Genomic DNA, 14,105 nt, shown 5'->3' with positions numbered 1-14,105 from the left:
TGATTTGACATCCTTACATGGTGTCAGATATACTGTGCAGGACATACATGTAAGCAAAATACCAACACACATAACATAAAAATAAGTAAAACATTTTAAAAAATAAATAAAGCATTTTTTAAAAAGATCCTGACACTGTATTCTCATAAAGTAATAAAGGCAAAATTGGATTTTTTAGCTGAGAATGGTTATTGAAAACAAAGGTAAGAAAGTAAAAACAAGCCAGAAGCAAAACATGTGCTAACTCGAATTAACTCAATGAACACATTCATGGTCTAACAGTATATTAGACATATGAAAGATTGTTTGTAAACCACAGGTTAGATATGAGAAATCTATCCAAACTAAAGTATGGGGAAGTTATTTATTACATAGTGCCAAAGTATATCATGGATTGAATTAAAGTACAAATTGATCAGCACTATTATTTGAATGAATTATTTGAGCAACTTTCTATATCGATAAAAGGTATTGTGGGCCAAAAGTTTTGAACTCCAAGCAGAACAAATGAAAGTAAATCCACAAGTAGGCCCATCACAGTGAAACTGCTGAAATGGCCAAATTTCTTCAAATGGTATGTGCTCCAAGCGGAATAAATAGAAATAAATCCACAGTGAGTCCAATCACAACAAAACTGCTGAGTTCCAAAGGTAAAAAGAACATCTAAAAAGTAAAAATGTCTAAAAAATAGTCATCAAGTAAACACTCTGCCAATAGCTGAGTTTCCAGTAGATATAGCAGAAATGCAAAGAAAATGCAGACAAGTAATAGTCAGCGAGGAACTGGGAAACCCTGTAGGAAAAAATTGTTTCAAGAATATGGACTAATTAAGGCAATTTTGTAAGGGATAAAAAGTAGGTCTGTTGATCCCCAGATGCTCCACAGGGATAGAAAATACTGGTTCCAGGTAGAAAGTTAGAGATATATGAAAAAATTAAGAAGAAGGTAAATTAAATATAAGCCTTGTTTGTTCTCTTGGAAGACAGGAGTAGTGTCACCCTCCATTAGTTTTTTTTTTTTCTCATGTAAAGGTGCTAATAATAAATCTCAGTGGCCCCAAAAGTCAGAAAAGGAAGTGAGCCCTGTGTCAGATGATGGCCTGGAGGGTTTCCAGGCCATGACCCAGAGGAAGATGGTTCAGGCAGAGGTCCAATGGGCTCTTTTCATAGTGGACACAGAATTGACAATCATAAAAACTAAAGTATGTGGAGTTGCTGGTCAGAGTCATGGGAGGATGGCGCCTGTGTAGACTGAGACCAGTTGGAGCATGTGTCAAGGGCAATTGCTCAGGCTCAGACAAAAGAGGCTAAAGGATTTGATGGTGTTGATTGAGGTTCAGTGATTGGGGTAGAGCTATTGACTGGGAGGGAGCATGTCAGAGCTTGTAAACTGGATAGTTAAAAAATATGTAGCTTTTATGTGTGCCTTTGTGGTTACCTTGAGTTATATATATCTCTAGGTTTTGTTGTTGTTCTTTCATTGTTGTTGTTGTTGTCTTTGCTTTTCTATACATTTGCTGCAATTTTAAAAAAAATGATTAAATCAAGAAGGGAGAAAGAACGAAGGGAAGCAGAGGAATGAATTATTTTGTCTTTTGCTCATGTGGTACTCATAGTTTAGGTGATTCTAGAACACTCAATGTAGCCAAAGCTGGCCTCTTATTTGTCGAAATCCTTCTCCCCTGGCCTTCCAGTGTTGGCATTATAAGCACTAACCACCAGGAATTATTAATGGTGGACTATCACACAAAGATTATGGCAGAGTGCCCAAGATTGGCACATAAGGCTAACATCTATAGAGGTAACAACAAAATAAAAAATTCTATGTTATATTTCTAAGACTATAAATTAGTTCTCAGAATATTCTTGAAAATCCATACTAATTGTGATGGTCCGTACCTGTATTAATTGTGGTGGTACATATCTGTAGTCCTTTTCTGAGGGTGTTGAAACCTGAAGATTCCAAGCTCAATGCTAGACAAGGCAACAAAACAAACCTCTATTTCAAAATACACACACAAACTAAATTGTTCAATAATCACAAATAGAATGAAGTCACAATAGAATTAAAAGAAGGCCTCTTTCTTTCTTGATTTTACCCCAAACTCATTCTAAACACTAAAGTATATTCAGTAATTTATATAATAATAAGTGCAAGTAATATTGTAATGAATGCATACTGTGTCAAATGAGGGGACTGAAATACAAACAAGTAGGCATGAACGTACAAACATATAACTAGGTTATTTTATCAAGTCTAAGAATCAAAACAATTTAGTTAAGTTCAATAAAATTGTTACTGCTTAAAAGGATAGAATCAGGGAAAGGAAAGGTATGTTTGGGAAATAAACATCAAAAAAGAACAGGAAAGATGGATTTGAAACTTATCTAGCCAAAAGTCTCAAAGAAGAAAGAGTTAGTCACTTTATACCAAAGAAAATCTGAGTCCCTCATAGAATATAACAGTGATGAGTCTTAATGTGTCAGACAACAAGGCAAGCCACAACACAAATCAAAGCCTATTGGAAATACATCAGAGAATTCCCAGATATAATATGGTCAGCAATGATGGAACAAATAGACCAAGAATAACATAGAATGTTTTTAGAATGTGATTAACAGTGTAGTCCTGCTGCAGGAGATGACAGGTAGATCAATAAAACAGACTAACGAGTCTAGAAGGAGCACCAAGTACACATGCTGGCTGGCACTTCAAAGACAGATGGCTCAGTAAGTGACCTTAAGACAACTAGTTGGATATCTGGGCAGAAGAAGGAGGATGAACCGAATCTCAACTTCAATCCTGCCCCTGACATAAACTCCAGCAGGAGCAAAGATGAAATATAAAAGTGATATGAAGTATTAGAATAAAAGAAACAAGTTATTCAACTCTAAAAAGAATGAGCTATCAAGACATAAGAAGAGAAAGAGGAAACTTGAATGCATATTACTAAGTGAAAGAGGGCAAAATTGGGAAAGATTATTGGTTATATGAATCAAGTTTTATGACATTCACGCAAAAGCACAAAGACTGTAAAGATCAGTGGCTTCTAGGAGCTGGGGTGGAGGGGTGAAGGTGACTAAGATGGAGACAGAGGAACCCAAGGACACTGAAAATACTCTCAATGACATTATAGTGGCATCTGTTACCATGCATTAAGCCCACCTGGTGAAACGTTTAACACCCAAATGAACTCCAGTGTGAGAACGGAGTGTGTTAGAATGAGTTAGCAAATAAACCACTCAGGCTGTGAACGCAGACCCTTGGGGAGGCAAAGAGGCTTCCATCAGGAGTGTAGGAACCATATGGTATATTTCTATACCTTCCTTTTAATTTTGCTTTGAACCTAAATCATCTCTAAATTATAACCTTAAAATATCTTTGGTTTTCACACACTTAATTTTGTGTGAATTATAAGATAAAGACACATTGGATAAATTTGTAATGTATGGATGTATGCTCATGTCTGCATATGTCAGAAATAAAGGTGATTTACTAACTCTTATTATATAAATTTGATAAATGTGATATGTAAAAATCAGGTTCTAAATGATATCTACTCAAAGCTTAGTCTCATATGAATGATTAATGTGTAACATTCTTAATTTAGAAAAAGTAGTTCACATACCAACAAGAAAAATAAAAAGTCAAGAACAACAAAAATTGGTAGCCCAAGAGGAAAATGAGCAAGACTAAGTTACTCAACCTTAGTTAATAAGTTATGAAAAATAGATGCCCCTTATCTCTCTACTTTTTAAAGAAAGGAACATAAAATGGGAATATTCTACCTTCTCTTTTTAAATAATTGAAGACCTATGAAATTGGTTGAAACAGTTTTTGAACAGACTCATTCACTATTAATGAAAGGCCATCAATTTACCACCAATAGTTTTGATATAACCTATTTAAAACGTATAACGATATGTATTCATAAATGGTCCATTACAGTACAGCATTTAATAGTACAGCCAAAAACATTTAAAACACCCCAAAAATGAATCCATCACAACATGGAATATTATACACCTTTTAACATACAGTTTTGGAAAGGTGGATGATTTTAGAAAAATATAAACTAAGATCAGGAAATAAAGGATAAATTCATTTTGACCACAAGATGTATTCATAAAGCTACACATATGCACTTACACAGATAAACCAGTATACACATATGCATTGCATATTTGTTTATATGTGTGTACACACACACACACACACACACACACACACACAGGAGAAAGCTACCAATTCGCAATTGTAAAAATGACCATCCCTGTCCTTGTAAAATTATGTACTGTTCTCAATGCATACAGGTATTTGGTATCTACAGTGAAATTGCAGCTGTTGTAACTGCAAGGAAAATTATTTCACAAGTGATTTACATTAAAAGAGTCAGTTTTATGGGCCCGAGAGAAGTACCAAGGATGTTTAGGAGATAATCAAATTCATGTTAACATAGTTTCATCTTTAGCTTTTAATCTGGGGCATTTGGACATGGCAAAGACTCAATGCTAAATATTAGCAGCAATTTTCAAGTTGAACAAAAAAGACATAATTTTATTTTGTTAAGACAAATGTCAAAGAAACAAAGTCTTTTCCTAGAAAGATCTGAGTATCTAATAACCTGCAAACCATACAGCTATTTTGTTGTCTCTTTTTCCCCAAACAGTCCGTTTACACAGTGAGTTTAGGTTTAGCCCCTAGAAATCTTTCATTCCAGACTGATGGCCCCAGACCAATTTTTATGCAAATTACTCAAAGCTAAAGCATTAGTTTGACCCAAACTTAATTACCAGAGCTTCAAGAAACAATCACGTGATCCATTTCTGAAGACAAGTGAATGGAGTTTTGGATTATCTGTTCTAATGCCTCTCCCGCTAGCATGGATGGTTGAGTTTGCTGTATGAAAAGTATATACATAAACTATGAAGTTCTTTGTGTTCTTTTGTCTCTTCTGCCAGGAGGATTAGGTCAGAGGGCTGTGGGGATTCTACTATACTGAATGTAAGGCAAACAAAGCTGGCCTGTGGGGCTAAGAAAGCAGGAAGGAACGCTGGGCCTGAGTGGCTGAGAACACAGCAGTCGCCCTTCAACTCAGGGGCCAGGTGCAGGGTGCAGGAGCTCGCACATATTCTTGCCTGTAGAATGTCAGATCTCGGCAGGCTCTGAATTGAGCAACAGCAATCATTCTTAAATTTCAAAGCTGGAGACTTTATGTCACCTTCAATTTTCACACCACATTTCGGTGGGGAGAAATGAGAAAACAAAAGAAAGTATAGATTTCTATTCAGGAAATGACTGCCAAAATATCCTCTGCACTCGGGTGAAACTGCCCAAGAGTAGAGACACAGGAAGAGGGCAGGGGAGAAAAAAATTCCCTCCGAAGCACTGAATTGACCTTTCAGCTTGTCAGTGAAGATCAGGCCTTATGGTCAAGGCAACCCTGCCATTCATCCAGAGCTGCCCATCCTCCTCTGCCCCACCCCCACCCCCAACCCCATTGGCATCAGACAGACCTAATCTTCTCAGCAGTGCCTGGTTCTATGGAAAGGTGATCTTTCCAGTATTGAAGCCAGTGCAGCACGAAGACCCTCAGGAGATGTAGTGACTCTGCTCCAAGAACTCCCTACTCTTTCCACACCATTGTACAGAGATACTGATGACACATATAATGATTTAAAGGACCCAGAAAGGACCAGGTGTGATGGTCATGTCCCATGTCCACAGAGACAGAGAATGCTGCCCCCCACCATTATCGGTGAAGGATGATGTCTGTCGGGATCATTCACTACATAGACTGGGCACCATCAGGACATCAGACAGGAGCCTAAAAGGTTGTCTAATGCCACAGCCATTTCTCATCCATAAATGATGAACCTGGGACCCAGAGAGGTTGAAGTCTAACATCCTGTTTAGTCTTAGTCTAACAACAACAGTGTTTGAAACATTATGATCTGTGGAATCCCAGGGAGTATAAGGTGCTCACTTTACTAAGGACGGAAAGGAAGTAAGCTGTAGTCCCTGACAACTATCCTGAGTGTGAGGAACGACGTAACGGAGGGCCAGTTAAGTAGACAGTTATTGTTGGTGCTTTGTGCTAGGTGCGGGCATGAAAGATGAGAATAACATAAATTTTCTGTCTGCAACATGCACAATCTAGTGAAAGAGAAAAACACAGGACAGTGGGAAAGGAGTCTAACAGACAAGAAGAAAGAAGTCCAGTGAATGACAGCCTTATACAAAATATAAATCCTACTTCGAGATAAGATATCTATTTTGGCACCAAATATGAGTGACCATGACTAGGGAATACAGACTCAGTTAACCCCAATTAGATTTTTGTCTCAAATTGTCTCATATCCTGTTCATTAAACCATTTTCTTATCGATCATACTATATATTGACACAATGACAAAAACATTTTTTGTACTTTTTAATTTTCTGAGCATCTACTTTCCAAAAGTATATCCACTTACTTCAATCTCCTTGTCTATGTTTTGGGTTTTCAAGATTTTATCTTTATTACTTTTTAATTGTGTGTGTGAGTAAATGCATGTGTGCACTCATGACTGAGCACACATGCATGAGTGTGCGGGGGTTGGGGGGTAGAAGAGGATGTCAGATCCCCTGGAGCTGAAGGTACAGGTGGTGATGAGCTGTGGGTACTGGGAACCTTACTCAGGTCCTCTCTAAGAGTGGTACACACTCTTAGATGCTGAGCCATCTCTAAAGCTCCTACTTTTCCAGTTTTAATCATTCCTTTTAGAGGCTGAGAAGAGGTATCTAGGTAACATGTTTGCTAGGAGACAAATTGAAAAATAGACTATTTTCTGCTTGATTCAATTTGTCCATTTAGCCATTCTGGTGTTCAGACTTCTAAACATTTATTTAGAGAAGATCTAGAATTGAAAAACCCATAATTTCTTTTTTCTTTTTAACAGAAATGAAGTTAATGTTCTCTCTCTTTATTCCTTGAGGTTGATTTTGTAACCCTAATTTTATGACTTTACATTTATCATTAGTAAATGTCACACTGTTTCACTTTAACAAATATTTCCAGTGTTAACAGTCAATATATTGTTTCCCTCTCAACTTTCTGCCAACTAAAAATCATCTGAAAGTGATTAAAAAAAAAAGATGGAACTCTGTTTAATGTCTTCCTGGAAAGAGCCTTTTCCATGTGGGATGCCTGTGTTCTTGCAACTGTAAGCATTTTGTGGATACCTATCCCTAGACCTCCCATAACCAGCACCACTGGCACTTAACTTACAGCAGAAGGAACAGCTGCTCTCTCTTATACCCAATAGTGATAAAGATGGAACTGGTCTGAAGACTTCTTTATTGCTTACTACAACTCAGATAATTTTATGACCAATGGTAACACTATATCATCTGAAGAAGGAAGTAAACAAATAATAGTTCTCGTACATTTCTGCCAGAGGTAAAAGGGGAAGAGATTCTTTTTTTAATTAATTAATACATGTATTTATTTTTTTCATTCACTTTACATCTCAATTGCTGCCCCCTCATCCCTCACACAGTTCCTTTCCCCATTACTCCTCCCTTTCTCCTCTGAGAGAGTGGAGCACTCCCTATCCCCCAACCCTGACACATCAAGTCTCTGCAGGACTAGGCACATCCTCTTTCACCTAAGCCAGACAAGGCAGCCCAGTTAGGAGAGCATATTCCACAGACAGGCAACATCTTTAGGGATAGCTCCTGCCCTGGTTGTTAGGAGATCCACATGAAGACTGAGCTGCACATCTGCTACATATATCCAGGGGGCCTAGATCCGGCCCGTGTATGTGTATGCTCTTTGGTTGGTGATTCAGGCTCTGAGAGTCCCCAAGGGTCCAGGTTAATTGACTCTGTTGGTCTTCCTGTGGAGTTCATATGTGCCATGGGCCCACAATTCTTCCCCAACTGTTTCATAAGAATAACAGTATTAATAGTGTCAGGGATTGGCTCTTGTCCGTAGAATGAGTCTCAAGTTGGGCCAGTCATTGGTTGCTCATTCCCCCAGTCTCTGCTCCATCCCGTCCCTGCATTTCTTGCAGACAGGATAAATTTTGAGTTGAAAGTTTTGTTGGTAGGTTGTCCTCTCTATTGCTCCAATGTTTCCTGCCTGGCTACAGGAGGTGGCCTTTTCAGGCTCATTTATCCCCATGCTGTGAGTCTCAGCTAAGGTCATCACCATTGATTCCTGGAGAGCATCCTCCGGCCAGATATCTGTCAGGTCTGTGAGATGCTCCTCACTCCCTACCCCCACCAGCTGCAGATTTCTATTCATCCTCCTGGCCATCTGGCCCTCACTCCAGCCTCTCCCCACAACTGGTCCTGAACCCTCCCTACTCCCCTCCCCATCCCCTCTCCCACCCAGTTCCCTCCCTATGACTATTTTATTTCCCCTCCTAAGTGAGATTCAAGCATCCTTGCTTCAACCTTCCTTCTTGTTTAGTTTCTTTGTGTCTGTGGAGTAAAGTGTGGATATCCTGTACTTTATGGCTATTATCCACTTATAAATGAGTACATACCATGCATGTCCTTTTGAGTCTGCCTTCCTCAGGGTATTTTCAAGTTCTATTCATTTGCCTTCAAAATTCATGATGTATTTGGTTTTCATAGCTGAATAGTATTTCATTGTGTAGATGTACCGCATTTTGTTTATCCATTTTTTCAGTTGAGGGACATCTAGGTTGTTTTTAGATTCTGGCTATTATGAATAAAGCTGCTATGAACATAATTGAGCAAGTGTTCCTGTGGTATAGTGGGGCATCCTTTGGGTATATGCCCAGGAGTAGTATAGTTGGGTCTTGAGGTAGAACTATTCCCAGTTTTATGAGAAACCACCAAAATGATTTTGAAAGTGGTTGTACAAGTTTGCACTCCTACCAGCAATGGAGATGCATCCTCACCAGCATGTGCTATCACTTGAGATTTTGATCTTTGTCATTCTGACAGATGATGGAATCTCAGGGTCATTTTGATTTGCATTTCCCTGATGGCTAAGAATGTTTTAGCATTTCTTTAAGTGTTTCTCAGCCATTTGAGATTCCTCCATTGAGAATACTCTTTAGTTCTGTACCCCATTTGGGGGGGGGGGGGGTATTTAGATTGTTGCTGTCTAATTTCTTGAGTTTCTATAAAGGTCTGTTAGGTCTATTTGATTTTTAATCTCTGTTACTTTCTTTATGTCTCTGTTTAGTTTTTGTCTGGATTAGTTTTTGACCTGTTGATTGTTGAGAGTGGGATGTTGAAGACTCCTACTACTAATGTGTGGGGTTCAATGTGTGATTTAAGTTTTAGCAATGCTTCTTTTACAAATGCGGGTGCCCTTGTGTTTGGGGTATAGGTGCTCAGAATTGAGATATCATCTTGGTAGATTTTTCCCTTGATGAGTATACAGAATCCTTCCCTATTTCTTTTGATTAATTTTGTTTGAAAGTCTGTTTTATTAGATATTAGAATACTCCAGCTTGCTTCTTGGATCTGCTTGCTTGGAAACCTTTTTTTTTCCCCCTCCACCTCTTTATTCTAAGGTTATATCTATCTTTGTTGCTAAGATGTATTTCTTATATGCAGCAGAATATTGGGTCCTGTTTTGGCATCTATTCTGTTACCTGTGTCTTTTTATTGGGGAATTGAGTCCATTGATGTTGAGAGATATTAATGATCAGTGATTGCTACTTCCTGTTATTTTGATGTTTGTGGTGTTAGTGTGTGTGTGCTTCTCTTGTTTTTTTCTGGTATGGAATTACTTATTTCCTGTGTTTTCTTAGATGTAGTCATCCTCCTTGGGTTGTATTTTCCTTCTGGTATTTTCTGTAGGGCTGGATTTGTATACACATATTGTTTAAGTTTAAATTTGTCTTGAAATATCTTGTTTTCTTCTTCATCTATTGTAATTGAAAATATTGTTGGGTATAGTAGTCTAGATTGTCATCTGTGGTTCTTTTAGAGGTTGCAAGATAACTGTCTAGGCACTTCTAGCTATTAAACTCTATTTTGTCAGGTATAGTTCTGATAGGTTTGCTTTTGTGTGTTACCTGCCATTTTCCACTTACCACTATCAATCTTCTTTCTTTGTTCTATAGATTTTGTGCTTTGATTATTATGTGACAGGAGGATTTTTTTTCTTTCTGTTCTAGTCCAATTGGTGTTCTATATGCTTCTTATTTGTCTATAGGCATCTCCTTCTTCAGTTTGGGAAAGTTTTCTTCTATGATTTTGTTGAAAATATTTTTGAGCCTTAGAGCCAGGACTCTTCGCCTTCTTCTATTCTTATTATTCCTAGGTTAGCTCTTCTCATGGTATCCCAGATTTTCTGGATGTTTTGTGTCATTTTTTTGGATTTAACATTTTCTTTGACTGATGCATCAGTTTCTTCTATTGTATATTGTACACCTGAGATTCTGTCTTCTATATCCTGTATTTTGTTGGTGATGCTTACATCTGTTGTTCCTGTGCTCTTTCTTAGGATTTCCATCTTCAGGATTCCCTCAGTTTGTGTTTTCTTTACTGGTTCTATTTACACTTTCAAGTCTTATACACTTTTCTTTATTTCCTCTACCTGATTGATGGTATTGTCATGTATTCCTTTAAAGGATTTACTCATTTCCTCTTTAAAGGCCTCTATCATTTTTATAAGATTGGATTTAAGGTCATTTTCTTATGCTTCAGTTGTGTTAGGATATCTTGGCTTGCTGTAGAAGGGTAGCTATGATCTGAAGGTGTCTTATTGCCTTGGCTTTTGTTTACTGTGTCCCTTTGAGGACTTTAGCCATCTAGATGGCTTTGGTCCCTGGATATTTATATTATAGTAGGTATTGAGAACAGGGTTAACCTGGATGGTTCTGGTATAACAGGCCTCTCATGGGTATCCTTGGGTTGGATGGTTCCTGTTCTGAAAGTCTTTATGGATCAGGATCTGCAGGTCTATATGGTTCAGGAGCCAAAGATCTAAGGAAGGTAGGCAGAAAGGTGGTAGGAAATTGGATGTCTCCCTTGGCTATCAGTCTGCTCAGAGCAGCTTGGCATGCCCAGAGGACTCACTGGGCAGGGAAGATGGGATTAGGGAGGGAATCTAATATGTATGGTTCCAAATCAGCATGTGTGATGAAGGTGAGCAGAGAGAAGGGAGGTCTGTTAAGGATAGGAGCCTACTCAGGGCAGCTGGGCAGTACCCAGAGGCTTTGTTGGCCAGCAAAGGAAATGGGTTCAGGAAGGTAATATAACCTGTATGGTTCTGTGTCAGCAAGTCTGATGGAAGTGGACAAAGAGGTGGTGGGAAAATAGCAGTCTGGTCATCACCAGGAAGGGAAAATTAAAACAGACTTTTTACCACACTGTTTCATACGATCTAATACACCTAAGAAAGCAATTCTTAGTTATTTAGCAATTTCACTTCTGGATGATGGTTGAATGACATGAATACATTTTTCCACATAGGTATACACTGAAATGTTTTGGCACTGTTATTCAGAATAGTTCCAAACTGGAAATTACTCAATTTCATGTGGCATCATGTCTTCAGACAGCAGCTTCAGATACATCAGTAATAGGAAGGGTCAATTGATACATATGAAAAATGGGACTAAACTCGCACCCAAAGTACTTGAAAGGTAAAAAATTTTGAAATAGAACATGTACTTTTGCTCACAGTAGTTCAAAGAGGCACCAACTAGACAAAGCCACTATTGCTAGAAGAATTTTTTATCTGAGAGGGATTGCACATGAAGATAGTTTTGAGAATAGATGTGAAGCATCATCAAGATCTATAATTAGGATTTGTGTGTGTTGCTCTATACATTTAAATTTCAAACTGTAAAATCAGGATATTTTCAAGAAAAGCATAAAGAGAAAATATCATTATAGTCAGACAGAGCTGGTGATGTGTTTAGAAGCCAGAATGGCTGTCACAGTGCTTTCTTCAGAGGCAGGCTTAGTGAGCACAGATAATGATGTGAAGTGCCTTGGTAAAGTCTGCCATCCCACGGTGCCCTCAAGTTCTGTAGGCCAGGACTTCATAAGCATTAGCATATGTAGGTTCAAATGGAGATCTTGAAAAAAAATATGTAGGTCATAATTCTGTATGAGTAGAGTGAAGCCTGAAAGCTTTTAAAAACCTTCTAGATAATTCCATTGTTGCTTGTCAATGGACCATAATTTGGAGATGAATAAGGAAAAGCAAGAGGAAAGATTTGGATCAAATCCACATTTTAAAGGTCCTCTTCGCTAGCAATTTAAAACTTAGATAATATAAGGGAAAAAGGAAAAAGAAAAGAAACAAAGTTCCAACCTTATGTACCCTGAGCCAGAAAAAGTGAGAGGAGAATGAAAATGAGAAAAGAAATATTTTAAGACGCCATCCATATTCAGGGTATCACTGAACTTTGGAGATGATGGGACAAAGTTACCTAAGACATCTTGAGGGTTCTCAGTTCAGCTACCACATAGGTAAATAAATATTCATGTTCATTATTTTATCAGATCTTTGGATCAAAAACGAACTCATGGAGAGTTGATATCATTAAAACAAAACTTGTGTTTGGCTTGTTTAGTCTTATACTGGCAGAGAAGAAACTAAAAGGAAGGCTGTGGTGAATGATCTAAGAATAGACTTATCAAAGCAGAAGATGCAGGATAAAGAGTTATCTAAGTCAGCATTACCACATAACAAATAAGCCCTAAAATTCAGTGACTTTCAAGAAGATTTCTTGTGTTCAGGCCTGGCTCCACTTGACTCTGCTCCAGATCAAGAAGAAAACATTCTGCTCAGGGCAGGGAGCTGCAAGACACTCACAGTGGGTCATAAGCTTTTGCAAAAATTCACATGATGCCTGTCCTCTGACAATTTCTAAACCAAGTCACATTTTTAAAAAGGTCTAATGTGAATGGAATGCCCTTACTCTGTCTCTGAAAAAGACAGAGGAATATAAGCCTTTTACAAGGAGAAGTAGGGACAAGAAGAAAGAACAATGTCAACACCACAGGGATGTTCCACCGAAAACATCTCTAGCTCTCCCGTGTCTATCCTTTTTGTGCTTACAACCAATTTAAAGTCTAGGTTTATTTGTTTGTTTATTATTTAAAATCAACAGTTAAACATTCTCAGTGTAAAATCTTTCACTAGCATGAGGCAAAAATGGACAGATTTCATTCTCCTATTTTAGTGAGTACTTACATGTTCAAAACCCTACAGGAGAGAAGTCAAGGGATGTGGAAGAAAAGCCTTCAGCCTTTCTTTGATCTTTTCTATATTCAGCCAACACTTAAATAGATTACTGAGATACTATGCTGTTCTAGTCCTTACTCATTTTCTTATGTGCTATTGAAGAAGGAAGGAAGTACAGGTAGTGTTTTAGTTTGGAGGGGTGATCTTAAATATACAAAATTACTGTATGTCAACAGATATCTAAACATTACCTGTGTAATCCAGAAAATGATCTGAAAATTTCAAGCCTTTCAGATCACTGTCTGCAGATGTCCAATTGATTGATAAGCTGAGTATTAATTGTGTCAAGAAAAAGAATAGGGTTTTGTTTCTTTGTTTGTCCAAATTATCAGGATATTTCCACATAAAATAATTGATGTGAATTTAATTATTTGAAAACTGGCATTGGTGGCCTCCACTTCCATTTAAAGCACATTTTGAATGTGATTCAAAGAAGGCATCTGTCGAATTTGTTCTTCAGACCTGGGATAAAGCTATGAACATGCACATCTTATTTCTTTCTTTCTTTTTTCTTTTATAAAACTGTTCTGACAGGACAAGAGAATGACTCAGTGAAGAGTGAGGGAAAAACTGAGACAGAATCCCCAAGCTCCTCTATGGAAACAGAAGGTACTGTAGCCAACTGTTGGAAAGAATGAGAAGAATTCTCTATAGAAAGCACGTGCGTGTGTGCATGCATGTGTACATGTGCGTGTCTGTGTTTGTCATGTGTAAAAATGAGAATCTATAAATGTGTATGAATGTATGTGAGACTGTGGTATGTGTGACTCTTTGTGAGTACATGTATGTGTGTGTAAGTCTTTGAATGTATATGTGAGTCCCGCCACGAGTGTGTGTGTGTGTGTGTGTGTGTGTGTGTGTGTGTGTGTGT

General features: G+C 38.0%; 1 protein-coding gene across 1 annotated transcript in view; it reads left to right on the top strand.

Annotated features, from left to right (window-relative positions):
- The window catches only part of Macrod2 (mono-ADP ribosylhydrolase 2), a 1,849,434-nt gene that overhangs the window by 1,775,703 nt on the left and 59,626 nt on the right, over positions 1 to 14,105 (top strand). The window contains exon 15 of the mRNA XM_028755287.1: positions 13,769 to 13,843. Within this exon, the coding sequence (XP_028611120.1) occupies positions 13,769 to 13,843 (75 nt within the window). The remainder of the gene's footprint in view (positions 1 to 13,768; positions 13,844 to 14,105) is intronic.

The sequence above is a fragment of the Grammomys surdaster genome, unplaced genomic scaffold (assembly GCF_004785775.1).
Source record: "Grammomys surdaster isolate TR1022 unplaced genomic scaffold, NIH_TR_1.0 129, whole genome shotgun sequence".
NCBI lineage: Eukaryota > Metazoa > Chordata > Mammalia > Rodentia > Muridae > Grammomys > Grammomys surdaster.
The sequence above is the reverse complement of the archived record's forward strand: the minus strand, read 5'-3'. Positions and strand labels throughout refer to the sequence as shown.